Source organism: Amblyomma mixtum, chromosome 3 (assembly GCF_055824585.1).
Source record: "Amblyomma mixtum isolate Tamu chromosome 3, ASM5582458v1, whole genome shotgun sequence".
Classification (NCBI taxonomy): Eukaryota; Metazoa; Arthropoda; class Arachnida; order Ixodida; family Ixodidae; genus Amblyomma; species Amblyomma mixtum.
The window spans coordinates 196,424,771-196,452,118 of NC_143014.1; the positions used below are offsets into that span (position 1 = coordinate 196,424,771).

Genomic DNA, 27,348 nt, shown 5'->3' on the forward strand with positions numbered 1-27,348 from the left:
CAAACTGGCAACTAACGACAGTCCAGGCTGAGCGGAACGGCTCTCTCTCTCCAAACTAAAATAAGACCAATCAAGTCAGCTTTTCACTCAAAGCTGTCGCTTGCATCTACAAGGTCAAGTGCCAATGCTGAGGAATCGCGAGACCGCCGTTGCTGAACAGTGTCAGTGCGAGGCGAGGACGCAAGTTTGGGCACAATACTCTCTCCAACCACTGCACGTTGACAGGTTTAGCTAGAGGTTTAAAAATACCCTCTCATATAGGTGACAAACTAGCTCCGAAATTGAAATATAATGCTTTCGCAACACACTGAATGGCACTACTTGTCCAGAAGTGACCCGGATCAAGCAGAATGGGCTATTTTGCACCATCTTTCAAATTGAACACTTTGAACAAGCATGGTAAGGAAAGAATTAAGCAATGGCCTCAAAACTGGAATGGTAATTATATTCTAATAGTAAGTGTAAATAATGTATCAATTTCAGTTGAGCACTGCCTTCTCAATTTTTGACATTAAACTTTTTAAAGACCAAGGTGAAAAATATATCAGATGCAACATCCTTCAATGCAAACATTAAAAGTCATATCATTGTGACAATTTATACTAGAACTTGATGACCCCACCTCTAACGCAAATGCCAAAAGGGGCCTTTAAAGTAAATGAAATGATTCTACCGCTAGCTTATCTCTCAACTAATGTAAGCAAGTCAACTGACAAGCTGCCTGTATATGATAAACCTATATGTAAAGTTTGACGCTGTTACCCAGGAGAACAAGCACACTACTGAGGCCAGACAACAGAAGTGTGCCACGCCTCCTGTCCACAGTAGAATATACAAAGTAACAGTTGCTCCATGACCCAAGACAAATGCGTTAACAAGACCCAGATTGTTCCAACAAACCTCAAGTATAACCAGAGGTAAACAATGTTAAGCTCCAGTCTAACTATGATAATGCACAGCCTGTGAATATTAGATGGGGGGTGGTGCTCCAGGGATATACATTGGGGTTAAAGTCCCGCTGCACTTCACACTCTCCCTTTGCCATTTAGAGCCCCAAGTTATTTCAATACCTCAATTCCTAAAGGCACTTAGATATTTCACATCCCTCAACACTCTCGTGATGCTTATAGAAATAAGACCATATACCACATCTACCTGTTCTAAACCCTGACAAACTACATAAGCAGAACTCCTCAATTTCTGCCCATGGTGCGCTCACGCGCTGTGCTTAGCACTAAAACCTTCTGCATGAGCAAATGCCTCTTGAATTCCACAAAGCCATGTATCAGGCATGGCATTAGGGACCGTAACCCTTTTGGCCCTGGATTTTTTATTTTGGTTGTAGATTTTTTTGCTCCAAATTTTTACAATGCCTAAGGCCCCATAACCATGTAGTAAAAAGTTTGTGGTGCAAGTATTAATTTATATACATGTATGGTGCCAAAATTGGACATCAGGGCTCAATGGGTGTAAAAAGCGAAAGAGACCATTTTGGTTACAGCAACCGACAACAAAGGAATGAACAAAAAAATTTATTTTCCAGTGTGGAGAACTCTAAAGAAGCTTTTTTTTTACTTTGTAAGGGATAGATGGAGCTTGCGGTTGCCACAAAAGATGCCGCTCTCTCCCGTTTATCTTGCGTTTTGTATCATACCTCCTCATTCTTGTTGCTGACAGGATTGTGTTCCAGCTTGTGTATGTGACGTCAACAATACACATGCTCAAATCCTGCATAGCCTTCCTGGAAGGCAACTGTGGGCAATATGAAGGCTTTCCACAAATCTGTAAAGCCCTCCTCTATCGAGCTTCATGAAGCGCTTCTGAAACGCCCAGCCCGGAGCTCGGCACATATTCTAACCTTGCGCGACGGATAATGCACCTGGCTTGCGCCTGTTTTCAAAGCTGTTGTCTACTATAGCAGAATTCATAGGCAAGATAATCTGTCGGGTCTGTATCTTGACCAAATGCTGTTCTCTACAGGTGACAAGAAATTCCCTCTCATCCATAGACTTATGTGGTGCGGATATCTCTCGGCCGGGAAGAAAGCAGAAGCTGTTTGTAAGCACACTAAATACGCTTTCTCAGAAAAACAGCCAAACACGCTGCATTGCTCCCAGCATCGAGGGTGCACCACACGTGCTGCACGAGAGGCAGTGCGCGAGTTGCAGTGTGAATACCCCAATCGCTTCTTGCAGCTCAGAGTCGATGCTCACAGGAGGAGGAGAGCCGTAGAAAAAAGGAATAAAAGAGCAAGGTCAGGCATGCATTTATTTTCACTACTCCTTTGCTCCAGTTGCTGTCATTTCCAGGCTCGATCCGAACATTCACCTTTCCACTTTCCAGTTCATCAGAAAGCTAATTTTAAGATTTCGTCCCTTTGCTGCGATGAACATTCATGTCAGCAGTGCAACAAGCTCATCAGTATAAGTGCATCTACAAAAATACTACCAGATTCTCTTCTACTAAGATCACCTATCATCACTCAATGGCCACCGCTAGCAACCATTGAGCCCCGGTGGTGTCAAAATCGCACATGTCAAAAATGTGTTCAAGCGCAGCGTCTACGCATTCGATAATTCAATACGCATTCGTAAATCTACAAATTTGCCATGCCTCGGCTTCTTCATCACATGCCTACCGTGCTGCTGCTTCATCCTTAGACCGCACAACTCGACGGGAAATGCACAAACAGCGATGCCGACAGCAACAGGAATCCCGTAGGAACTACTGTATTAAAAATTTATAGTATCTTCTTCAGTTACTGAGGCGCAAGCAGAATATTTGTGTTGGGGTGTCAACCGACACTGCCAGGGCTGAAAGGGTCAAAGACAAAAGCAGCTGCATTTCACGTACTTGTGGTTTCACTCCACCGTCATTAATAGGAGACAACAATGAGCTATTTTACCACAAGAAATGCCAAATAAATGCATGCCAGCTAACAAAGACTAATGCCCATATGTGAGGAGTCTCAATAAGCCATCACATTAAAATGTTCGGTTTGCAGACTATCATAGGAAAGCAGAGCCTCAACAATATGGCATGGTTAGAGCAGCCCAACCACACAACAGACAACTTTTTACTTTTCACGGTTGTCTTGTTGCAAAGTTCCTACCATGCAAAAATGCACTAGCCTGCCAAAAAAAAAAAAAAAAAGGTCTCCGCTATCACTGTTTGAGCGGGGCACAATCCTGGAAGTTAATCTGGCTCTTGCCACAGTATAGCACCAAACCCATTTTGAACATGTTCATGATGCAAAAACCCCTACAGGAATGTGTGGCAGAAAACGGGTGGCTAGTGAGATGCCTAAACAGCACAAGTTACTTTAGAGTTCCACTGCCTCCTGTCCCTCAAGGATACTCAGCTTTGGCAATTCAGGATTCAGCAAGGCAATGTGGCTGCCAACATGGCAAGCTATAGTATTAACACCGCTATTGTGTCCTTAAGGACATTCATGACATGTTCCATTTTCAAAAACGAAATATCAAAAAACCAAAAGCAGACCATTTTGCAAACTAGTTTAGCTTTCTCCCTTCACTTTCAATATCCATATCTCGGCCAAGACCAGACTCATCACAGCAAGAGCAGCAGAGTCACAGTACAGCAAGGAGCGACAGGCTGGTTATAACAGTGGCCACACTAACAGCACTTGATCCAAATGCATGCAGAGTGGTGCACAAAAAAGTCAACACAGAACAGTAGGGATTCGCGAATAGTGGTTTTTTGGTTCGAAGCGAATTCGAAGCAAACAGTAACTTTCTTCGAATAATTTCAAAGCCAATATTTAGAATACTTCAGGCACACGAAGAAGGCAGACGGCACAATAAGCATTTTCAAAGTCATGTATTTTCCTAACACACAAGGCGATAACAAGAAAAAAAAAGTGCACTGAAACTGTCAAACTCGTTGAAGCTGTGCTGTCTTTCAGCAAAAATTGCAACTGGAAGCAGGGGCAGTCGACCTACATGTGGTGCAAACGTATTTGAGGGGTGCGAGACCTATCTGTGGGATCTTTAACTGCTGCTCTTAATAGTGATTGTGTCATTACACAGCTGCTGCTTTTCAGCAGTGACTCCATGGACACCCGCTATGCATAAGCACTGTGCGCCCAGCACCATCCCGCTTCAGGCATCTGAAAGGGGCACCCATCTCCATGTGTCTAGTGCTAGCTCTCCTTCTCGTGCCATTGCGCTTGATTAGCGAATTTTATGCGGAGATGAGTGGCTGCGGGAGCTGCAGTCAGCTACAACTTGTACCGTGGAAGTCAAGAGAGCCACGCGTCCTCTAAACGATTCATGCCGCTGTGCCAGTTCCAACGCAGACACCTGGCAGGTACAGATCTGGGCGCCACGCTTGTGCCTGCTGGCGTCTGCTACAGCGCACATGCACGGACCAGCTCCACCATACACGCAGCACGCAGGCAGTGTGTATGCCTAGCAGGTGTCCACAGAGTCGGTACTTTGACTGCACGCGCGCCGCAGTGTTATCCTGGAGGTGGTACGCTGAACCGAAATTACACGAAACAAATGATCCAGAAGCGTTATTCGCAAGAGACTAATGCTTTGTGACTTCGAATACTAAACACTCAGACAAAATCAAATATAGACGACTTTACTATTCGACCGAATATTCGAAATTATCGAACATTCACACACCCCTGCAGAATAGACAGCCATAAATAAGTGCCTCAAACAAGCAATTCCACATATGAAGGACTGTGTTAACTCCTGAAAAAGTCCAATATATATTGGAATAAAAAAGTCTTGTAATGCACTTTCACTAGGTTATTCTTTAAACCAAAGTATTTGGCAGCTGTTGCTTCAGGCACACGGGTAGAAGAAAGAGCTTATGCTATAAGTATGACACTAAGGAACAAGTACTACTTGATCTTCGAAATTACCATCAACTTATATGAAGAGAAAAAGCATATTTTCTATTACACTGGCTGACCGTTTTTCATGATAAAGAAAAGAAACCTCATTGGAACATATATCATGGCAAACTGTTTCATAGGAGGAGAAAAAACTTCCTAGTATAAGTAGAGACAAAAGTGACCAGCGCAGTGTAGTATTCAAATTCTGCAAACGCATTGCAGAGCAATAACTGGGCAGTATAGCTTTTCACAAATGATAATACTGCTGACACAGCTATACATGAAAAACTTTTTCTAGGAAAGTGAAACTCAACAGCACAGCATGCTTCATTTACTTTGGCACATGTTTGTACACCAACTTAATGTGCTATACACAAAGAGAACAGGTACAAAAAGCTGTACGCTCCTTACATTTTTATTCTGCACCAGTTGCTCGCTATACTTACTGTTGAAACTGAACAGAGCATGCCAGTGTTAGCTGCTAAGAACTAATGGGCAGAGTACTTCCACTCGGTGGTTTTAATATCAAACTTTTGTCAAGTCACGCAGAAAAGTAATTTCAAGGCAAACTCCATGCTTGTTATAATGAACTGCGGCAATAACATGAACTTGTTCAGATCTTCATCATCATCAGCCTGACTACACCCACTGCAGGGCAAAGGCCTCTCCCATGTCTCTCCAATTAACCCTGTCCTTTGTCAGTTGCTGCCACTGTATCCCCGCAAACTTCTTAATCTCATCCGCCCACCTAACTTTCTGCCGTCCCCTGCTACGTTTGCCTTCTCTTGGAATCCCACTACGTTACCCTTAAGAACCAGCGGTTATCTTGCTTTCGCATTACATGCCCTGCCCAAGCCCATTTCTTCCTCTTGATTTCAACGATGTCATTAACCCGCGTTTGTTCCCTCACCCACTTCGCCCTCTTCCGATCTCTTAACGTTACACCTATCATTTTCCTTTACATAGCTCACTGCGTTGTTCTTAACTTAAGCTGAACCCTCTTTGTTAGCCTCCACGTTTCTGCCCCATAGGTGAGTACCGGTAGGATACAGCTGTTGTATACTTTTCTCTTCAGGGATATTGGTAAGCTACCATTCATGATGTGGGAGAACCTGCCATATGCGCTCCGCCCCATTCTTATTCTTCTAGTTATTTCCCTCATGATCCAGATCTGCGGTCACTGCCTGCCCTAAGTAGACATATTCTCTTACTACTTCCAGCACCTCGCTACCAATTGCGAACTGCTGTTCCCTTGCTAGGCTGTTGAACATTACTTTGGTTTTCTGCATGTTAATTCTTAGCCCCACCGTTCTGCTCTGCCTGTCTAACTGATTGATCATGCTTTGCAGTTCTTGTCCTGAGTGGCTTAGCAAGGCAATGTCATCAGCGAATCGCAAATTACTCAGGTATTTTCCATTAACTCTTATCCCCAACTGTTCCCATTCCAGTCCCCGGAATACCTCCTGTAAGCAGGCAGTGAAGAGCATTGGCGAGATCGTGTCTCCCTGCCTGACACCTTTCCGTACTGGAATTTTATTGTTGACTTTATGGAGAACTATAGTAGCTCAGATCTTAATTCCTAACCAAATGTAGTAATAGCAACCTGCAAGGCATGAATGGTATTCCGTAACAACTAATGCTCACTGGATACATGTAACCTAGCAGAATATCACACACAAAGTTGCTAAGTCAAGCCACGCTACCAGAAACACCCAATTCACTAACCTGGTTGCCCAGTTTCCTTTTACCGGCTGAAGAGACATCGGCTGTTTGCTGTGCACTGCAGAAAAAGGAGCAACAGTCCAGATCTTAACTATAACGTCGCACTTCGAACTCTGCTTTCAAACTTGCAGAGCAGGCAACACAAGCAACACAGATGGCCACAAAGCAAATTGCAATAGATTTGCAGGAATAGTCACACCACAACAGCACAACCACAGCAAACAATTTATGTAACAAACAGGAAACCAAAAGACAGTCAGTGGAAGCCAGCAAGGATGGCATTTGAGCATCATTAACAGCGAAGCAACTAACAATACGAGTTGCCTTTGTCAAAGCAAAATTCTGCCACCTCAAACACATGGCCTTCGGTGAGATAACATGCAGCCAATACTGAAAGCCCCAAACAAGGAACACAAACCTGGACTCCCTCAAAGCTGTACCCATGAACTTTTGCAGATATTAAGCAGCAATCAGTGGCATAAGCTTATGAACGCAACTTATAAAGGGTTAGTGTTATGGCCACTGTCTGGCACATATCCAAAGAGGGGAAGAGGGCCTGGGTGAGTTTTATTTCTGAGCAGCCTACACAGAACTAGAACCCCCCCCCCCCCCCCCACAACTGCCTCAACCAATTCAATTTTGACTAAAGACAATTTTCAGTTATAATTAAGGACTAGAGGAAACCCAATTCCAGCTAGGCCAGCCACATCTTCACAATGCGCTAGCTCTTGGCCCACAAATATATACAGCAGACTCCCTTTAAGACGAACTTGAAAAAGCCATAAAGACTTGTCCATCTTATCACAAGTACTCCTAGAAAAGAATTGTAGAAGTGCTAGGTGTGTCCAAATACATGATGAAATACAATTAAATGAAGACAATGGATGAAAGATTGTTCAGCAAGAAGACAGCTGCAAAAAGGGCCTCTATTTCACAATGTATGGCCAAAGGCAATGTAGTGAGGGTATGAGTGGTGTGGCTGGCAGCATCAGCATCATGACAAATCATGCGATCCCACTTGAGAACAGCAGTGGCCAAGTATTTTTTTTTTTTTTTACCATCAATTGCTACACTGAGATCTTTGTTTTTGCTTTCCCTCTAGCTCCAAATGCTCCAGGGGTAGGCATTGCCAAGAGATCAATTTTTTTTATTCATTTCACTCCTGTGGCATGGAAGTTGGCAGCTCCACGATCGGGTGCACCTTGTACAATTCCATCTGCTGCCGGCAACATGTGGCAGGTAACACACATGGCACTGCAGACTGACCCCGATGAAATGTATGCTGCACACCCTTCGCCTTACATACACAGCTCTGGCAGGGCGAGCAGCCTGCTAGCTGAAAATTTGACCCCATCTACACTCAAAACCACTGAAGCCTGAGCTCCACTAGCAAATGTTCCTCCACATCAACAAGCCTTTTCAGACGCATGCACGAAATAAGATCTGGCCATATCATATCTGTCAACACACAAGTGACCAGCCACACTCACCTCAGGCAAGCGCAAAGGTATAGGAAAGATTTTGTTCTCTCTCTACTCTTTATTAAGTTGCCTTCTTTGAGACTGAACCATACATGTTTCACATACTGCTGCACAGAGCCACCATGGCTCACAGTCGTTGTGAAAGTTCATCTGAACCAAAATGCATATGCAAAGCAGTCCTTATTAAGGAGATTTTTTACATCATGGTCTCTGGAAAATGAATCAAATGGTCTAACGTTGCTGCATCTGAAAATCAGGCCCAAGTTCGTTTTGATGGGAGTGTGCTCTCAAGCCCGAACTGATGGCTTCAGACATACGGCTTCCAATGACCACCTGTCGGTGTGCCATGTTCAAAAAGCAGACACTCAAACATGTGTCCAACTCACCCAGAGTGATAATCGTCCCTGTGAGTGCAACATTTTGCCGAGACACACACGCAGACGAACACAAGATGAACCGTCACGAAGGGGGAGTTGCAAGGAGCCAAGAGAACAATGGGGGAAAAGAACCAAACGTGAACAAAAGGGAAGAAACAGAGCCACTGAAGTTCCACAGCAGCTACTACAACAAAGTGTGAAGCAACCAGGAACAAGAGCAAAAGTAGTGTGCCGCAACTGCCAAGCACTATTCTATTAACCCAGAGTAAGAGTAAGGCAGCATCAGGGAACAGCCGCAAAACACGACAGGCTAACTACAGAAGCACAAAGCAAACACATGGAGGAAGGCAGCATCAAGAGTGAGATGCAGATAAAAGACATGTTAACAAGATAAGGCACAACAATGCTGAAAGTACTGCACAGAGGGAAGACTGCTTTTATTCACTGCACTGCTTTCATGGAAAAAGGAGATAGGCTCCATGAAAAGAATTGGCTGCCTGCTCCAAAGGAGGAAACCAGGACAGGAAACTCTGTATGATATGCCTCGAGAAAGTAGTCACAAATGAATCTCAGACATGATGCATCAATAATCTACAAATGCTCTCAGAAGACACATCCCCAAAAAAATGAAGCCAAGAGGCACAGGACTGGCTAGAAATGCAGCTGTATGTGAAAACAAAAGCACCAAATATGGAACATGACACTCAACCCAGTTCTCTTCAATCATTCATGACAACTAGCAAGCAGACTAGTAGCAGAGGTCCTAAAGGACATGTTTCCAGGCATGAAAATTGACCATGCAAAGAAAGCATTCAGGATTATCTTGCGCGCCATGCTACAGATCTAGGTTAGGTCATGGATGCCTTCCAAATAAGCCACATGTGGAGCTGACTGAAGGCAAAATAGCCAGGAGAATGTCATCTTCTGAACAGAAGCGAGAAAAGCAAACTGCAATGCCACTACAAAACAAGTGCACATGGACACACAAATGTGCTTGTACAGACAACATAAAATACACATACAGCACTCATTGTCACCAACATGTGTGCAAGTGCCATTCTTCACAATGCTCAAACAATATGCAAACAAGTGCTCTTTGTACACTTAAACAAAAGGAAGGCATAGCTGAACAAGAGTAGAACTCACTTTGTGAACCCGATAAAGTCTTCATGGTTGGTGTTCATGTATGCAAGTTCAACTTCAACCAGCAGAGAGATCTGTTGCTTAGCTGTCTGCTCCCGTTCACGCACATGTGAGGTGATAATGCGTTCAGTTTCCTCCCGAAGTCTTGGGTAACGACTCATCTACAAGAAAAATGGTATGCCGGTCACAAAGTTGGGTTTGGGGGGATTAAATTAGACTAAAACAAAAATCTGGTGCAGTATGCTCTTGCATTAGCCGAATACAGTAAAATCTCAATAATTCTAACTCTGTTTATACGAAATCATGGATAATTCGAAGAATTTCTGCAGTCCTGTAATTCCTAATGTAAATTTTACCGAGTACTAATTCAAACCAGCAACCTGCACCAGCTCGGTTACTTCGAAGATCTGGGGTGCTAAGTGGGAATGCCCGACAACCCGGATTTCACTGACAACCCAGTGAAGCAACGGCCCTGTGGATGCAGAGCCGCCAGGCGACACTGCTAAGCAGTGCCAATGCTAGCTAGGCAAAGCTTCCCAGAATCAATACTCCCAGCAGAAAAACCGGTCCACGGTACGGCTCGTGGACTCCCGAAGCGCGCACTTGCAGGGGAGGAGACGTGCTTCACTGCAATGCAGCAGGGGATCCCGGTCTTCAAGTCACGTACTCTCAGCACTTCATTAAGGCAACGCCTAGCATAGGCACTGGCTTCGAAGCACCGCCCACCCCAGTGACATCAGTGTGGGTCCAACGACAAATTCCAGCAACAAAATTTTTTATCTGGGTTTCATTTTTTTTTTGGCTATGCTCGATTTATTTGAAGACCTACTTAATTAGAATATTTCTTGCAGTTGCAGTGACTGAATTAACAAGTTTACTTTAATATGAAAAAAAAAAACTGGCTTTTTTTGATACAATAAGTTTTTGCATTTGAGAAAAATGAAAAAAAAAAGAGGAAAGGCACTAAAAGCTTCATAAATGTGCGAAGCTCAGAAACCGGAATTACGGCCACTTAATAAGGCCACTTAATAGTGCACGGGTTACAGTGCACCATGCAAAAGGCGGGATTTTTACAGGACCGCTTGCTCTGTTCACCTCGACTTGTCCTTTCGGGAGCCTCATACAATGTTCTACAAGTAGGTTTTCCCTCACATTGCAGTTGATCAAAACGAGAAGGCGAAGGTCACACTCAAGAGTTTTATGAATGCGACAGGAAGAATGCCATGAGTATGGACATTAAGCATGTAACATATCATGGAAGGATGAAAAAGAAAAAAGCGCTTTCGCGTTGAGCTCCTTTGAAGGATCCTTTGAAGGATCCTTTGAAGGATCCTTTGAAGGATCCTTTGAAGGATCCTTTGAAGGATTCTTTGAAGGATCCTTTGAAGCGGGTTGCCGGCCACCTTGTACGCAGCACGTGTGACATGTGGGAGAGCACCCTTGCGGGATTTTGCGCGAGGTCAAGCCTAGAGGCATCGGAATGCAATCGGTCTGCACGGTAAATGACTCAGAAGAAAGGAACAGGACCTTTTCCTGGAACTTTAAACTTGATCGTCGGATAATTTCCCCAGATACTGTGATTTTGCCACAGTTTAATTTATGAAAGTCTGCGCGGTATACGATCACTGGCGAGTATTCGGGAATTTCCGAATATTCGGAAGGTCTCGAATATCAAATTCTCAAATATGAATACAAATTCAATATCAAACATATTTGATTCATATTCGAAATTTCAATTATTTGCACACACCTCATTATATCTGAAATTCTCAAATATTTGCACATCCCCAATTTTAAACAAGGCCATAAACAATAATTTTTGCATATTTCAAGACCTAAACCTACTAGCAATGTCAGAAAATTTGTCGCTACATGGGTTTTTCTCATTACAATGGGTTTCTACGCTCTCATATGACTGTGGTAATAAGAGGAATAAGGTCAGCAACTATCCTATTCCTGGAAGACATCAGCCTTCCGTCAAGTGACAGCAATGAGCCAGAGTTCAGTGATATGTACTCCTTTATTAAGCTACAAATGCAAGCATACCATATAAACGCATGTAAGGGCCAGATTCGAGGGCCAATTTTCGGGGTGCAGCCAATACACGCGATGTGCGAGAAAATTTTCTTTTTAAAGTAAAAACACACAAACGGGCAATGAGCGACATTTATTCTATGTTCAATCGTCACTTGCGGAGTACTTCGACTCTGAGCTGGCGCTGTGCTCTGGTGCACGCTCATCCCAAAAGAAGCCATGCAGCATGTCCGCTGTCAATGCATAGCCATTGTTCCGCACTTATCACATAGCACAGCAGCTCTTCTTCCAGTTCGGGAAACTCGCACGGCTTGCCTCAGAAAGTGCCCTTTTTGCAGCTTGTGTTTCTCAATGCATCCTTTTGGTTGCACCATCATCAGACACACTTCTCGGCCACGTCGAATTTCCTGCCCGCCGCACGCTTGCCGTGTTCGAGACCTAACTCCGTAGATATTAAGGTGCTTGCCCATGGTGCTAAATCTGCAACGCTCGGCGGCAGCACGCGAAAGCCGCAACCACCACAACTACTATGGTGAACACGCTAACACACCGCTGGAGCTGGCGATACTGACGCCGGTGTGGATAGCGGGAGGTTGCGGCAAAGAAAGAAGTTGACGATGATGACCACGGCCTCGGACACCATCCATGAAGAGCACTTGGAAGCTCCTGTGCGCGTGCGTAGCCTCCGTGATCAAGCGCTCCACGATCAAACGCACCGTTGCTCACAGCCGGAGCTGATTGCGGAGGCCACGGCATGTGCATTTAGAAGGCTACTCCCGCCTAGGTCATGGAAAGTTCAGGTGCGACTCTTACACGAATTTATTTTTTTTTTTAACATTTCCTTCGGGAAAACGGGGTGCGGCCCATGCACGGGTGCGGCCCTTACACGAGTTTATATGGTAGTTCACTCTTAGGTAGCAGCAATAAGTGAACAGGCGCACATACCTTTTCAGCACATCGCCGAATAACATTTCCCAGTTCAGCCACGACAAGGTCTACACACTTGATGGAAGGCTCCTTCAACTTGGCAATCTGCTTCTTCACTATAGCCTCGAAGGCCATATCTGGAGTAAACAGTCCAACTCGAATGCCATGAGTGTTGCGAATAGCGAATGCAATCTCCTTGCGTAGCTCTTTCTCATCAAATTCCATCTGAAAGGTCAATTCCATTTGTTCATTAATAGCAAGCTCACAACTGACACCCAATTAAAAACAATCTAAAATGATAGAAAAACAAAAACTGCCCTGAAACTAAAAACGGACTAGATTACCTTGACAATTTCAAAAGGGAATCTTTCATGAAACAGTCTGTTGATGCGAGCACCACCCGAGAGCTCTGACGTATTGATAGCAGCAGAGCCAGAACCTTCAATGTTGCGTTCAAAGTCCGTCTGGAGCTGCTGAATCATTCTGAAAAAAGACAAAGCCATGACCAGTGCTTTCTTGCTATAACTGACATGCACAACAGTTTAAAGATAAAACTATTTCAAACAAAAATATGATATAATACACAAAAGAGCGCAGTGTAAGTTAGGATAACAAAGCAGTATGTGCACCACTGATACAGTTATTAGTATAAGAGGATGGCACACACACACACAAGGGTCTGCTATACAAATGATGTCACAGAACAAAAAAGTGCACGAACAAGACTGCAATGCTTACATGAAAGCACAAAACAGCTAAACAAGAACAAGAGGGTGCCAGAACAAATAAATTTTACTCAGAGATCAGCCTAATTCTGGCAATTAAGCAAGGCTCGTCACCACGAAAGCAGTTGGTTTAGCAAGAAAAAACTGCCTGAACTAACTGGAGCATGGCCTTGGTCTTGCGGGATGGGTCGTCTGGGCGGAAGTTCTTGTACTCTTCCACCTCCTTCTCCATGGAGATGAGCTGCTTCTGCAGCTTGTCCCGAAGGCCTGGCAAGGTGTCCCGAATGTGATTGGTCAGCTGCTGGTTCAGCACCCGTTGCAGGTAAGGTGTGCCCATGCGATCAGCCATGTGCCTACACATCCACAGTAATGGCACAGTGAGAACATGCTTGATGAACTACAAATCTTTGCAAGCAACAATTTATAACAAGCATGCTCAACATCCCAATTCACTCCAGACTCTTAGCCTTTAAAGCCCAAATTATTTCCAGAACACCTCAATCTTTTAGTCTTTTATTAGTTGATATGCATGTACATGTTATCCAGATTTCAAAAGTTCCATTTGTGCACTTTACCTCCACTAGCAATGGCTAAAAATTTTAGCACTTTAAGTAATGGTCAAAGTTCCAAGGAAAGTTCAGATGACAGCAGCTGCTTGAATTCAATATACATCTTCATATAAGCTATTTACACCTACAGGGTGTCCCAGCTAAATTTAAAGATTTAAAAAAACCAAAGCGCACATCCGTATTGAAATCAAGTGAATGCTGTTAGGATTTACGTAAAGTACCGGCTAATTTTTTTTTCCGTTCCACCTACTGCAATTATTAGTTGACATTAACTTTTTAAATATGGCTAAAAACGCTCAAGTGTGAATTGGAAATTTGTCATGAGCCGTGAAAATGGTCAGACCCAGGTGTTTCGGACAAGGTAGCCTTAGTGCAGGCCTTTTCATTCGGAAAAATGAAAGCCCACAAAATTCTGAAAATACGAAGTGAAAGCATGCTCCATGCAAACCAATGCGCCTGTGCCGCGGTTACAGCACTCTCATCTTCAACTTGGTAATGTGCTGCCAGATTCACGCCTCCTGCGCTCCCCATACCAGAGCATGTCGCTGCTGGTTTCGAGATGAGTGCCAGCGGCTACGGATGCCACTGCACCATCGGCAGCTGCAACGCCGAGCACTGGTCATGTCTGGCCACGTTTGGGGAGAAGGTGGCTCTATCTGGCCACATGTGGCCAGCTCCCCACAAGACAGTTTCTCCACACTTGGTGTGAAGGTGCACAGAAGCTATCTTGTGGGGGGTGCACTTTTTGCATGGTAGCGTTCATTATTTTATCTCTCCCCTACAGTGCCACGTGTATGCTCCATGGGAACCTTTTCACAAGGTTGCCATGGTTCAAGGTCACTACAAAAATTCTCTAAAGTGGATTTGTTTACACTGAACGTATGGAAAAGCAACCAAATGTTCTCGCATTGCACATCTCATCCAAGACTTTGTCTTAACTAAGTTTGACTTAATGGCAGTTACTATTACTATTACTAATGCTATTACTCACTACCGTGAAATCTTTTTGGAACGTCCGCGTTCTGCCATTTTCTGAGGCCTCTACAATGGCCTCCGAATGATTGGCGCGCGCACTTCAAATGAGATTTTCTCAGCTTCATGTTTTTTTTCCACCATGACTGGTCTAATGGAAGTTTTCATTGTTTTTCTGGTGCAATTTCAATTAATCTTATACCACTGAATTCATAAAAAAAACTAAACTACGGAGCTATGCTATTTTTTTATGGCTGACTCGAACATATCAAATTTTGTGAACCATAATGTCATCTAAATATATTTCATAATTATGGTGCTGGGACCTAACTGAACTTTCTTATACGATGCTCGACCTCAACAACAATATGGCAGGCCTCTGGCTACAGTTCCATTTCAATCACAACCAAAAAATTTTGAAAGAATGCGTCTTAATGACCTGTAAGAAATTAACTGATTAGTTTTCCGTTATTTTATAATATGGGAACTAACTGGAATATACTGAAACTAACTGTACATATTTGTAAAAACAGGAAGGAAGAAGAAATACATATACATACCAAATTTCATTACAATATCTTTAATAACAAAAATTTCCATTTTAAGACCAGCATCTCCCTTTAAAGGGAGTCTACTGTACTGGCACCTATCAAACTCTGAAGACAGTGAAGCACAGTAACAGCTTTAAAACCACTGGCAACAAGAACTGCCTTTTCACAAGAAGGCATGCAGTGAAATCCTCGAGCACTGCAATGCAAGGCTGCAACAAGTGCATCATTCACCGCCCTAAAACAGTCCACAAAGCGAAACTGACCTGTACGCAGGATGACTGAGGAAGAACTTCCGCTCTGCTTCCATGGCAGCCTTGATGTCCTTCTTGCCTTCTATGTCTTTCTGGCTCCTGTTCACCACACCAACATAGCCTGAAAGAGCAGAGCCCCCACGAGAGGTGAGAAACAGCTCGCCAAGCAACGCAAAACTATTCTAGCGATCCTTAAAAAGCAGTCCTTTAAAGTCCTCAAAGACATTGCAGGAGTCCTGCTCAAGTTTTAATAAAGCCCACAATTTTCCTGGATTAATGATAAAACCCAATAGAACTGCGCGCTTATTCAAGTCAGGTATACAATTTTAATCATGCCGATGCGTCAAGCTATGCATCTGCAGAACTTATGCTTAGCTGTAGTATCACTCATAGCCCTCTCCATATCCAGGCTTCTAAATCACATTCACTGGTGCCAAGGCAGCTCGCAGTACTTTAACAGGTAAACACAACTGCCTGATTTCAACGCAAAAGGAATGCCTTTTTACCTCTCCTCAGGGGCAGCAATTTGTTTTCCAGGATGTCCCTGGCATCAGTGCCTTCATCCATAAGGTCCAACTTGGTGATTACACCTATAGTGCGCAAACCTGCAATTCACACAGTCAGGATGAAAAAAACTCTACGTATTAACTCCATGCAGATAAGCCAAATGAGCACAAAAGCCAAAATGCATACACCAATGCATGCCATACCATGGTGAACCAGGTTAGTGAAAAAAAAAAGGAAGACTCGGAAACAAAGCAACATGGCAGAAGTTATTTGGTTAATACAATTCACTACAATGACAATGTTAGCACCACAACTCGTAAGTTATTGCCTGCAATGCAAACAGAATGCCAAACATGCAAACAGCGACTAAACCAGCATTAAGATTTTGTAAATTCCATAAAATTAAGACCACCAGATATTCAACCGCACCTGCCCTGAAGACTAGACCGAACTCAACAAACAGGAATATGTTCCAAATTAGTAAGAAAACCATGTACTGGTAGCTAGAAGTGATACCAATCTAAGCCAACATATTTTTGTCAAAACATATATTGCTTGTGGATAGAATTTCATGAAAGCTTCTGAACTATACTTTGGAATTTGATACACTAACTAAATTAAAACCAAACCTTCAAAAATACTTTTAAACATAACGAACAGGTAATCTGACGATTCTGAACTAACCTTTCTCTCTTTACCACATATAAGTGCCACGTAGTGGTTAAACCACAATAAAAATCCATGCTCTTTGAAAACTAAACGCACGTACAGATGCATTCAATGAATGAAAAGCTGTCATACTGCAAAGATCTGCTCCAAGGTCGTTTCACTAAAACCAGTGGTAACAAATACGAGAAGAAACGCCATGACTTATGCAATCCACTGGTGCTCAAGATTTCAGCCTTTGTCCTGAAGCAACACTTCGGTTTCTTTCCCATGTTGAACTCTATCACTGTTCACAGCTTGAAATCTGCTAATTGGTCACAGTGTAACTTTCGAGTCAGCAGCTACACATGTGTTGAGTGAAAATAAATGCCCCCTCTTCCCCTATGAAAAAAGATGTTACATGTTGTAGAAAAAAAGGACCCTCAGTCACCTTTTACATTCCACAGGCTAAACACACATTTTAAAATCAGAACAGGCCGGCAGCTGCCGGCACTACAGCTGCCGGCACTAAGGAAAGCGCAAGTAAACTATGTTCTGGGCAAGATGAACTGTGCTTCACCATTAGGGGGCAAACCTGTGACCATTGCAGGTCACATGCATCGCTCTGTCTGTTGAGCTACAATGCTCGCTGTCCTCCCCTCCACTTTCATGGCTGTTGTGTATTTATGTCTGTACATAATAGCCTTGAAAGTGGCCCCCAGAGTCAGTTCACCACAGAGCAAGGGCCTCAAATATGGCAAAATTGCAGCTACAGGTAATATGACAGGGCGCACAAGCCAGCTTGCTGGCTCCTATCTCCACTAGAAACAATGCACCACAGACAATGCAGGTAGACAGGCTGTTCCACTTGCAACACTGTGGTAGCAGTGACGCTGACTGCCACTCTAAGCCAGCTTACGCGTTTATGCACACTAACATACATCTGAAAGATAAAAAGGACAGCCACAGCTGATGGAATAGCAGTGCGAAAGATGAGAAATAGAGAAGTGCAAGACTGTCTTGCCCTTCACGCTGTTAATTCATCAGGCAAAACCAACCTGCCCTGTTGTCAATACTGTTGCAGGACAGTTATAGCTGAATATGTAAACGAAGGTCACCAGTTCAGCCTAAACTAGTGGCATGTCATCTTTTTAGTATCACTGCTATAACATAGATAATATGCACGAGTAACATCTCACCAAAAATATCAAAACTGAGCTGGGAGTTTCTTGGTGGGGGCAGTTGGACCTCTGAGATTTAACTGCTCCTTCACAATGCCCTAGCCTTGTCACTGAAAGTTTTTTCTTGAAATGAAACTAGATCAGTTTTCGTTTAATATGTTGTGGAGACTGCATTATATTCCTCAGTTCAATGCAACTAATTATTTTTTAGAACACTCAACTAAATAGTTTTATAACAGCAACAATATCAAACCGAAATACAAAACAGTGCTTTGCATGACAACAATAATGTCACAAAAAGCACAAGCAAAATTCTCCACACTGATCCCCTAAATTAGCGACTGCAAGTAATGATCACATTCATGAAATATCTCATATGACTAAAAAAACAAGCCTGGCATTTTTCGTTCATCAAGCCAAAGGAGGTATCGACAAGTGAGTGATGTTTATAACATAGCGATTACAAGGCTACTGTCGAAATCACCGTAACTATGGTCATCAAATGGTGAAAATTAGGATTATTCACACAAAAGCAAAATTATGCATGATTGTGCAATTTGCCACAAATGACAAGGACAAGAGCCTAGGGCTAAAGTGAATTTCTCAAACCCCAGCAGCAGCCCTTTTGAGCAATATACAACAGCATTTAAGGCCAGAGGTAGCTCCTGTTTGTACATAAGAAGGGTAACCTGCCCTCTAAGCATGCCATGCACTTAGTGGTTTCAAAAAATGCCCCACAAACTCATTAGACACGACAAAAGCTGGTACATTTCTCCCTTTCACTTTGCAAGACCCCTTGTGCAAAAAAAAAAAAAACTCACTTGTATGCAGAACTACCCCCCACTCGCATGCTTAAAATTTCCATCAAAAATGGTGAGATAAACTACCCCATCTACCCCAGAGTATTTGTCACAGGTTTGGTCCGAATGATGCTAAGGAACTAATACCAAAATATGGTTCTGAACCAATTACATTACATAGCTCAGTCAATTTTAATAAAGCGATGGCTACTAGTCTTGAAGCCATGAACTGTCTTATTTTTTTTTTATCATGTAGCCACAGCCATATAAACGTACTGCACTGCCTAAATGTTCTTAAGGCCAACCCAAGACAACCCCCCCCCCCCCCCCCCCACCCCTCCCAAGGCAGTACGTTTAGAGTGCACATTTCTCCAATAGTTACCTCTACAAGTGGGCCTAGAACCAGCAAGCTCAGCAATAAGCCACTGTTACTGCTCTGGTCTAACTCCGTTTTTGCCTAGCACACTAGTTGCAGTTGTAACACAATGCTAGTCTAGTAAAACTAGCAAAGCAACTAAGGTTAGTACCTAGTGCAAGCCAAATCACTCCAACCTGTGCACACACCAGGCCAACTGGCATGGTTGCGCTAACCTGACGGGTCTACCTCCAAGGCCAATTTTATCGCGTCTGAGGTGGCCAAGTCCTGATTGGCTGGTGTGACAGCCAACAGGATTGTGTTCTCCCGAGATGCATAGCTCAGAACCAAGTCCCGCACACGCGTCTCGATGTCTGGAGGCTGACTCCCAACTGGAACCTTAGTCAGCCCCGGAAGGTCAATCAAGGTCAGGTTCAGCACTGCCCACGGCCAAGAGAGGAAAGAAGGAAAGAAAGGGCAGTTAAAAATGTCCACAGTGGTACCTTCTGGGTCAACCTCCTTGGCGAGCTTCAGGGCGTCTGAAGTGGCCAGATCTTGGTTAGCTGAAGTGACTGCCAATATAAGGCAGTTCTCCTTGCGGATGAACTGGAGAATCATGTCCCGGATCTGCTGCTCAATGTCCACAGGCTGATCACCAACGGGGACCTTGGTCAACCCCGGAAGGTCAACCAGGGTCAGGTTCAGCACTGAGGGAGGCCACACAGGGCGTTTAGAGAAAGGTGACGAAAGCACAGGGAAAAGTGCAGGGCATCTACTGTAAATGCACCATGCCGAGATTCAAGAGCAATAAGGAATACGATGGTACAAAATGGCATATTTCAAAGGAGGGTGGCCCATGCCATGAAAACAGCACTAACGATGACGACTTCATTATTCAAAAATTTTTCACAATGTCCGAACACAAGTTATCATGTTCCCTTTCTGAAAACAAGGGCAAATGTACGCTTGCATTCTTAAAATGGTAACGTATTTCCAAAACATATCTTTTTTTAAAAGGCCTCCAACGACAACAACACTGAGCGCCTCAAACGTCAATACACTGAAAGAAAACGTCATGAATTTTTTAATTCTTGTTTTCTTTTCTTTTTTTTTGTTACCACATTCAGCCCTGCAAGCCTAGCAACAAGGCACTTGCAGACGTGTCCAGTATGAAGGAATGAAAGGGAGGACACCCATGGACAACATGAGTCAGCTTCCCCTATGGTCTGTGTCAATTAGTTTTGCAAGGCCAAAGTAAACTGAACTTTGATTCTTTTGCAAGTATTGTGCATAGAAATAAGATTACTGCATACCATGCGGAGAGTAGACCCTGAGGTTGATGGGCACACTTGAAATGCCCTTGTTGGTGCCTGTCACCCGATCTGTCTCATCTTCAATTTCCTTGCGGATTTGATCAAAATCTGTAAATTTCTTGCCACGGCAATGCAGGAACTCTCCATGTTCTGAAAATATAGAGAACTGATTGACCTCCAGTGAACAGCAATTCAAGCCTAAAAATGGTCACAAAGATAACTTCAAATGAAAAAAAATTTCATTCCCAATATGACTAAACGGTACCTGTATTACAGTTAATCAGCTGTAGCACCAGTGGTCGACGAGTGACGATACCAGACCCTCTTGGCAAGAAGTCCCTGAAAAAGCAGGTTCCATGTCAGCTTCCCATGATTCCATATTGAAAATAAATACAGAGTACAGCGACGCACATTTCAAATGCTGCACTATCAGACAATACTGCTGCTGAATCTCACTGTTCAACAAGCACAGGTGTTTACCAGACCTGTTCTGGCTGGCTGCTGTGGCTTATGCCTGCTATCTAAATATTTTCACAGCACTACTTTTCGCACATTTGACCAATATTTCCAGCACATAGAGAGCCTCTTTCATACTTTCCTATCATGGGCATTCAAAGGTGTATCACAGAAAGAACATGCTGCCAACACTTGAAAAATCACATTGCCAGCAGTCACACCAGTAAATGCTGGCACCGCACTGTCCGGTTACACTGGTCAAGCTTAAAACACCATGAAGACTCCAGTAGAATACGCACAAGCATGTCACCTGTGAAATGCTCAGAGGTGGTGCATGTGTTGTAAGGTGGATTTAGGGCCTTTTCCAGTTATCTGTTAATACAAGCAACAGCAAAGAGCCAAACAAAAAATTCAGGGGGCACTTTGACTGTCTAAAGTGCGTATAGGCAACAGCGTTTTCTGCACCACGTTGCCCCTGTGGCACTGGCAACGTCTCCACTGGATGACGTCACACATAATTAATGACTAATTACTAAGTAATTACAAATTACTACTTAATGTATAATTACTGATTAATGACTAAATACTAATTAACTGCTAATGAATGACGCTTAAGCTTTGCCTTTAGGAGTAGAACGCGACAGCGTGTTGTAGCGCTGCCAGGGAGTCCATGAAACGCTACCACCCGTTGGCGCGATGCCTTGCCGGTTGGAAACACCTTTGAACGCTGCGCTTTTTGAGTAAAGGAAATAGCGCAGTAATTTCTGTCATCTCGGTGGACACCCAAACCGCACCGTGCAGGAAGGGAGGAAGTGGGAGTGAAAGAAGAAAGAGAAAGAGGGGCCATAATGAAGAAAATGAAAATTGTATATGAGGAAAGGAAATTACGCAGAAACTGTTTCACATATCTCGGTGGACACCCGTCCCGTGATCCATTTGTAGAGGAAGTGGGAGTGAAAGAAGAAAAAGGGGCCGCAATGAAGAAAATGAAAATTGTATTTCATGAAAGGAAATTCGTTTGATGACGTCAGCTGTGCTCGGCGATGAGTCACCCTAGGTGCTAGATGTAACGCCGGACGGATGGGAGAATGAGCCATTAAAGGCTTTCGCCTCAATAGAATGTATGTTGTAAGGCTAACAGTGAATGTAGACATGGGTGGAGCTTTCAAGTTCTGCAGGACTGCAGAGATTAACACAGAGGGTACAGCTGACACTGGCAGTTACACAGCAGCCAGACACATACAACAAATTTTCTCCAGCTTTTGTTTCATGAGTCTGGAAATCAGTGAATTTGCACCAAGAGAGTTCAGTTTAGCAGCAAGAAACTTTGGATTCTTGCTAACAAGCTGGATACTATACATTGTTGGAAAATCTTTTTTTATTCTCTTCAAATTTCCACTAACGTCTTTACAACAATAAATAACCTTTCGTCAAAAACTCCTGCTCTGTTACGGGCGTTGAACAATTACAGACACTTCCCATTTTCACTGATGCATGTAACACAAGATGCCTGCCTGCCAGATAATGCAAGTCAGTTGATGCAGTAGCAACTATCAACTTATGAATTTGAGTGACAGGTACAAATGCAGTGGAAATGCTAGCACACATGTGCCTCTGCAAGTGATTACTGGATCAAAAGCTGCCATACTGTCCCCTTTTATCCTGCCATTACCTTCGCTTTTAGCTCTTTCTTAAATGCAGACTTGCGTCTCACAAAAACCAAATGCCCTTAATCACATGCTTGAAATCCAGGCCCAAGGCAAACCCATCACTGCCAGAGGAAAATTCCCAGGTGCCAGAGTCAGCAAACACTTCATTATTATGCATATTTAACAGTATTCTGATATTAACCCAATGTACAAGCTTATTGCAAAACATGCCTTGCCACTCACAGGTAATTTTCGAACGCAAATGAACCAAAAGGAGTACCCAGGCAAGTCATTAACACCTTGTTGAAAAGCATCAAGTAATGCGGCAGGGCATGTAATGTGAAGGCATGATAACCGCTGGTCCTTAAGGGTAATGGAATGGATTTCACGAGAAGGCAAGCATAGCTGGGGACGGAAGAAAGTTAGGAGGACGGATGACATGAAGAAGGTTGCGGGGATGCGGTGGCCGCAGCTGGCAAAGGACAGGGTTAATTGGAGAGACACAGGAGAGCCCTTTACCCTGTAGCGGGTGTAATCAATCCTCGATATCTTACGTTAAAAACTATGAACACTTGATGCTGCAACCATTAGACAAATTTACCTAGAGAAAATGAAGCCAAGGAATTCAGTAAAGCCAGTGACTAGTGTGTGGATACAATGTGACTTGTACAACTGCTGGAGTAAAGCATTCAGTGATGGCTGTACGATACGGCATGTACTTTGCCTCAGCAAGTCCAGTGAACAGGTTAGGAAACAAGCCGTCAAAAAAAGGTGTGCTGCTGAAGCAGCGCCGTGCTCCCCACAGCACTACTACATATAAGCATTCACCAATGCTAACGATAAGCCTGCTTATTTTTAGAACTGTGCTCATCCAAACCGGGTGCCATCAGCTTACTGTGCACTGTTTTCACTCTCTTCAATGATGACTGCGTGCATACTTTCAATCAGGCGTGTGTGCCTTCTTTCCATGCTCAAGTACACCCAAATGCCCCAGGTTACACATAGTACCCTTTTCAAAGATAAAAAAGGTGCTCCCAGAGATCTCAAAATTTTTATTGGCATTTGATTCAGACGCCCAGAAGAGCAACCCATACATATAGTGAGAACAAAGATCTCATATGTTTCACATGAGAGACAAATGTAGTCAGCTCAAATGCACATGCTTTCACTGCTCATAGATGTTATCAAAAACTTTTATTACGTGCCATTTACATTGATGCCACCTCCTTCATAAAATCTCTTCACAGCATTAGAGCACTGCTTGAAAAAAAAAATACAAAGTTCCACAGGCGCCAGGACTTCCAAGAAGCTCACTGCAACTGCACAGCTCAAGGGTTGAAATCTCAAAGCAGTTACCGATTAATTAGTTAATCTCGTTTCTTATGTCCAATTACACAGAATGCCTAAACGCCATTCCTGCATTGCACACCCAGCTAGCCATAAAATACACACAAGTAATGGTCATACGAAAGTATGACGCGTTTCGTAGAAGAAATTCCACAACGTATAAATTGACAGTGCATCCTGCCAGAATTAATTTCCATGTTAACTACAACAGTTTATTCACAATATTTATCGAGAACAACATTAAACGCCCTCTTTCGATGGTACTTCGACTAATATCTTACGAGACATGATTACGAGAAATACGCCCAGGTAAAATGCATTTGCAATCAATCAAGGCTGTACTCAAAATTGACCTTAATGCCCTAAGACCAGCGGTATTAATTTTAAGGCGACAGCACAAATTTACTCATTAGCAATATTATTCGACAAGTCAGCGGAGAACATTTTACTCCTCGTAGTACTCGGTTACGACACTTCACATGCATCGTCCAGCATGAAAGCCGATCTCGGTCACGCCTGCCGCTGAAACACGCCCCTGACATAGTACGATGTTCCAAGGTTTGTTCACAATGCGACCTTCAGCCTTATCGCAATGCCGTCCGGACAAAGGCTCATTCCTAACATCACAATCATTATCTAATACCGGCTATGTGAAACAGTACGCTACATGATAGCACGAAGCACATAAAGAGGAATTAAAACACTCGAAAGAACTTGAAAAAAAATCTTGGCGCTCACATCGCGAAAATATATTCATGAAACAATTTCTCCGTTCCGATTTAGACAGCATACGCAGCCTTGGGGGTGTTTCCAGGAAAAAAGCTCATAATTGACTACTCAAACCCACCTCTACCGAAACCGGAATGCCAACTACAAGTCAGGACCTAGCGCCCCTCAAATTCCACCCAGTCGTCGCATAAGAAGCCCTGCACAATGCCTAAAAGCACAGGAAGTCTACAACATTCACGTTCAAAGGAAAGCTAAAATCGATTACAGTTCACAGTGCGGTAGTAGGCCTATTTGTTTCGCGTCGGGAGCATCGGCGCGACCACCGCCTCCGCTGTCAACATCATGCCAGTGACGGTTCGTTTCACTGGCAAGAATGTTGCGGCGAAGGCGGATTGCGCTCGATCGCTCTGCTGATAACTCATTCACACATACAGCTTTACTCAAGAAATCCATTCGACGAAATGACAAAACCACCTCCCTCCAATACCCGCTTCGCGGCCGCCTAACGACGCCGAGGCGGTCGCTTGACCGTTGTATCTCAGGGGCAGCCAATGAACGAAAGTTCGCATTCCCATACAGGGAACCAGAAGAAAAGATTCTAAACAACGCACCCTATTGAATGAAATAGTCATGATTAACCTACCTGCCGACGAAATTCTCCAGCACACTGCTTTTTCCAGCGCTCTGTCCGCCGACCACGGCAATCTGAGGCAAGTCTAGCGTGAGGCTCGATCCAAGCTGAGCGTAAGCGTCTTGAAGCCGGTTTACAATGGGGATTAGGCCTTCCATGCCGTCGTTACCGCTCATTTTCAAAGGCGGCCTCCAGCTGGAAAGATAGCTCGAGCCCTCAGCAAAACTCGCACCGCACAGGCATCACAAATACCCTCCGCAGACTTCGTCGTGACGGCAGCTGAAGCCGAAATCAAAATGGCTGCGGCAGACACGCGCATGCGCGTACCGGGTGCAGCAGACGTCACTGGGAGAGAGGATCAATACAAGTAACGCAACGATCCCACAGAAAAGCACGTGGTGCATCGCCGCCTCCCGGGAAACGTTTTGGTATCAAGCGCTCGACGATTGCGTGTATCTCAGGTTTCAAGCTGCTCGCGACCGAACGGGGCAGACGCAAAACAAATAGGGCAGAGTACACTGTGCGAAGTTAGCAAGCGGCAGGTTTTGAAACAGCGCGTATTAGGAGGGCTGTTTGCATTTCATTTTCTTCAGCGCTGACCGACCCACTGGGCCGACCCAAATTCTTCATTTCGCACATTTCCCGTGCTTCGAGTTTTGCTAGCACGTTACGCCAATGCGTGAGGGCAATATTTGGCTGTATGAGGCTGCGTTACTGCCAGCCTCTTTAATTGTTGCTGAATTTTTGGCTTGCAGGGCAAAAGCGTAAGCCAAGGAGGTGCATGCAGCTCATAACAATACCAAACACAGACTAGAATGACAAAAAACACTGAACACAAATAATAATAATAAGCTTTTTATGATAGATATTTTTTTTTCCAATTCTAAGTAACTTCTGTTTTCTAAAAACTACTTCTGTGTCTTCACTGACTGTGAGATTGGATATAGCATGCACGCCTCTTTTTGTAACGAAAATAATTTTGCTATATTAGTCGGTATTTTGCCCCACACAAGTAAACCGTAGTGTAGATGGGAGTGAACTATAGAGTAGTATAGTTTACATCTCATGGGTAAAAATGTTCGAAGCCTGTTTATTATACCCACTGACCGCGACACTTTATTACTCAAATAATTTGAAAGGTCGTTCCGCAGTGTACGTTTCGAAAATTACACCAAGAAATTTTATTGTGTTTTCACGAACTAGAGTTGAGTTTTGAAGAGTTAGCGTAAAGTTATCAGCGATCGATTGTCTTGTTTTTTTAGCCCTAAATACGACATACTTCGTCTTTGTAACGTTTAATTCCAAGATATGAGATTTTAGCCAGGTCTTCATTTTGTTTTGAATAATAATAATAATGTTATAGCCAGCAGGAAATTGAAATACAAAATATTGCGGGTCATTAAATGCCTACAAGGGCGTGCGCGACTATGCTCGGCAACGCCAGAAACTTGCTGGTACGTTGGCTACGCGGTTTAAAAATGTGCGCAAGCACTAGCCTTTTACTGAAAAGTTTCTTGAGAACTCCGCAACCGACGAAAATTTCGCAGTTTCAGAACTTTACCAAATTAATGAATATAAGATATCAATCGCTTAAACTGCCAGGGAAATAGAAAGAAGCTGGATTCTTAACAAGCAATAAACAGACGTACGCTTTGTCTATCAAAAAATTCAGGGAGGTAAGCACAGCGTTTTGCTCGACCAAATCTGGTATTGGATTAGTGGACCTCAAACATGCGCTGGCTGCGCAAAACGCATAATAATAATAATAATTTGTTCACAGATCTATACAAGTACCGCAACATAAATGAGGTTCGCCTAAGTCACCAGAGAGGCTTAATTAATTCTCGAACGAAACCCGGCAGTCAACAGCAAGACTTAGCTACAAAATTAGACTACCTTGGAGAGAAAAAAAAATTAAATAACCATTTCAAGGTACAAACGGTAAAGTGCAATGCACAACACAAATAATAACCACAATAAAAATTTCACAATGACACCAAAAACAAATCATAATTAGTCGATGTATAAATGCCTTAAGTCCTTACGAATACAACGTATCGATTCACGAAAGGGGCCCAAGGAAATTATTTCCCAATGACGACACCAGATACCA

The 27,348-nt window shown here is 43.5% G+C and overlaps 1 protein-coding gene across 6 annotated transcripts in view; it reads right to left on the reverse strand.

The window, feature by feature from the left end:
* shi (dynamin-1 shibire) overlaps nucleotides 1–25,573 on the reverse strand; it is a 63,425-nt gene extending 37,852 nt beyond the window's left edge. For 2 of the 6 annotated variants that reach the window (XM_089582409.1, XM_089582408.1), the window contains exons 1-11: nucleotides 25,248–25,558; nucleotides 20,689–20,762; nucleotides 20,424–20,573; nucleotides 19,614–19,817; nucleotides 16,129–16,227; nucleotides 15,635–15,743; nucleotides 13,438–13,632; nucleotides 12,899–13,037; nucleotides 12,573–12,779; nucleotides 9,597–9,754; nucleotides 6,596–6,650 (exon numbers count right to left, since the gene is read on the reverse strand). In XM_089582409.1, the coding sequence (XP_089438535.1) occupies nucleotides 6,596–6,650; nucleotides 9,597–9,754; nucleotides 12,573–12,779; nucleotides 12,899–13,037; nucleotides 13,438–13,632; nucleotides 15,635–15,743; nucleotides 16,129–16,227; nucleotides 19,614–19,817; nucleotides 20,424–20,573; nucleotides 20,689–20,762; nucleotides 25,248–25,411 (1,554 nt within the window). In that variant the 5' untranslated portion in view covers nucleotides 25,412–25,558. Of the gene's footprint in view, nucleotides 1–6,595; nucleotides 6,651–8,459; nucleotides 8,478–9,596; nucleotides 9,755–12,572; nucleotides 12,780–12,898; nucleotides 13,038–13,437; nucleotides 13,633–15,634; nucleotides 15,744–16,128; nucleotides 16,228–19,346; nucleotides 19,551–19,613; nucleotides 19,818–20,423; nucleotides 20,574–20,688; nucleotides 20,763–25,247 lie in introns of all 6 variants that reach the window. The other 4 variants (XM_089582407.1, XM_089582404.1, XM_089582405.1 and 1 more) reach the window with 4 other exon arrangements.
* Between the last annotated feature and the right edge of the window lie 1,775 nt (nucleotides 25,574–27,348).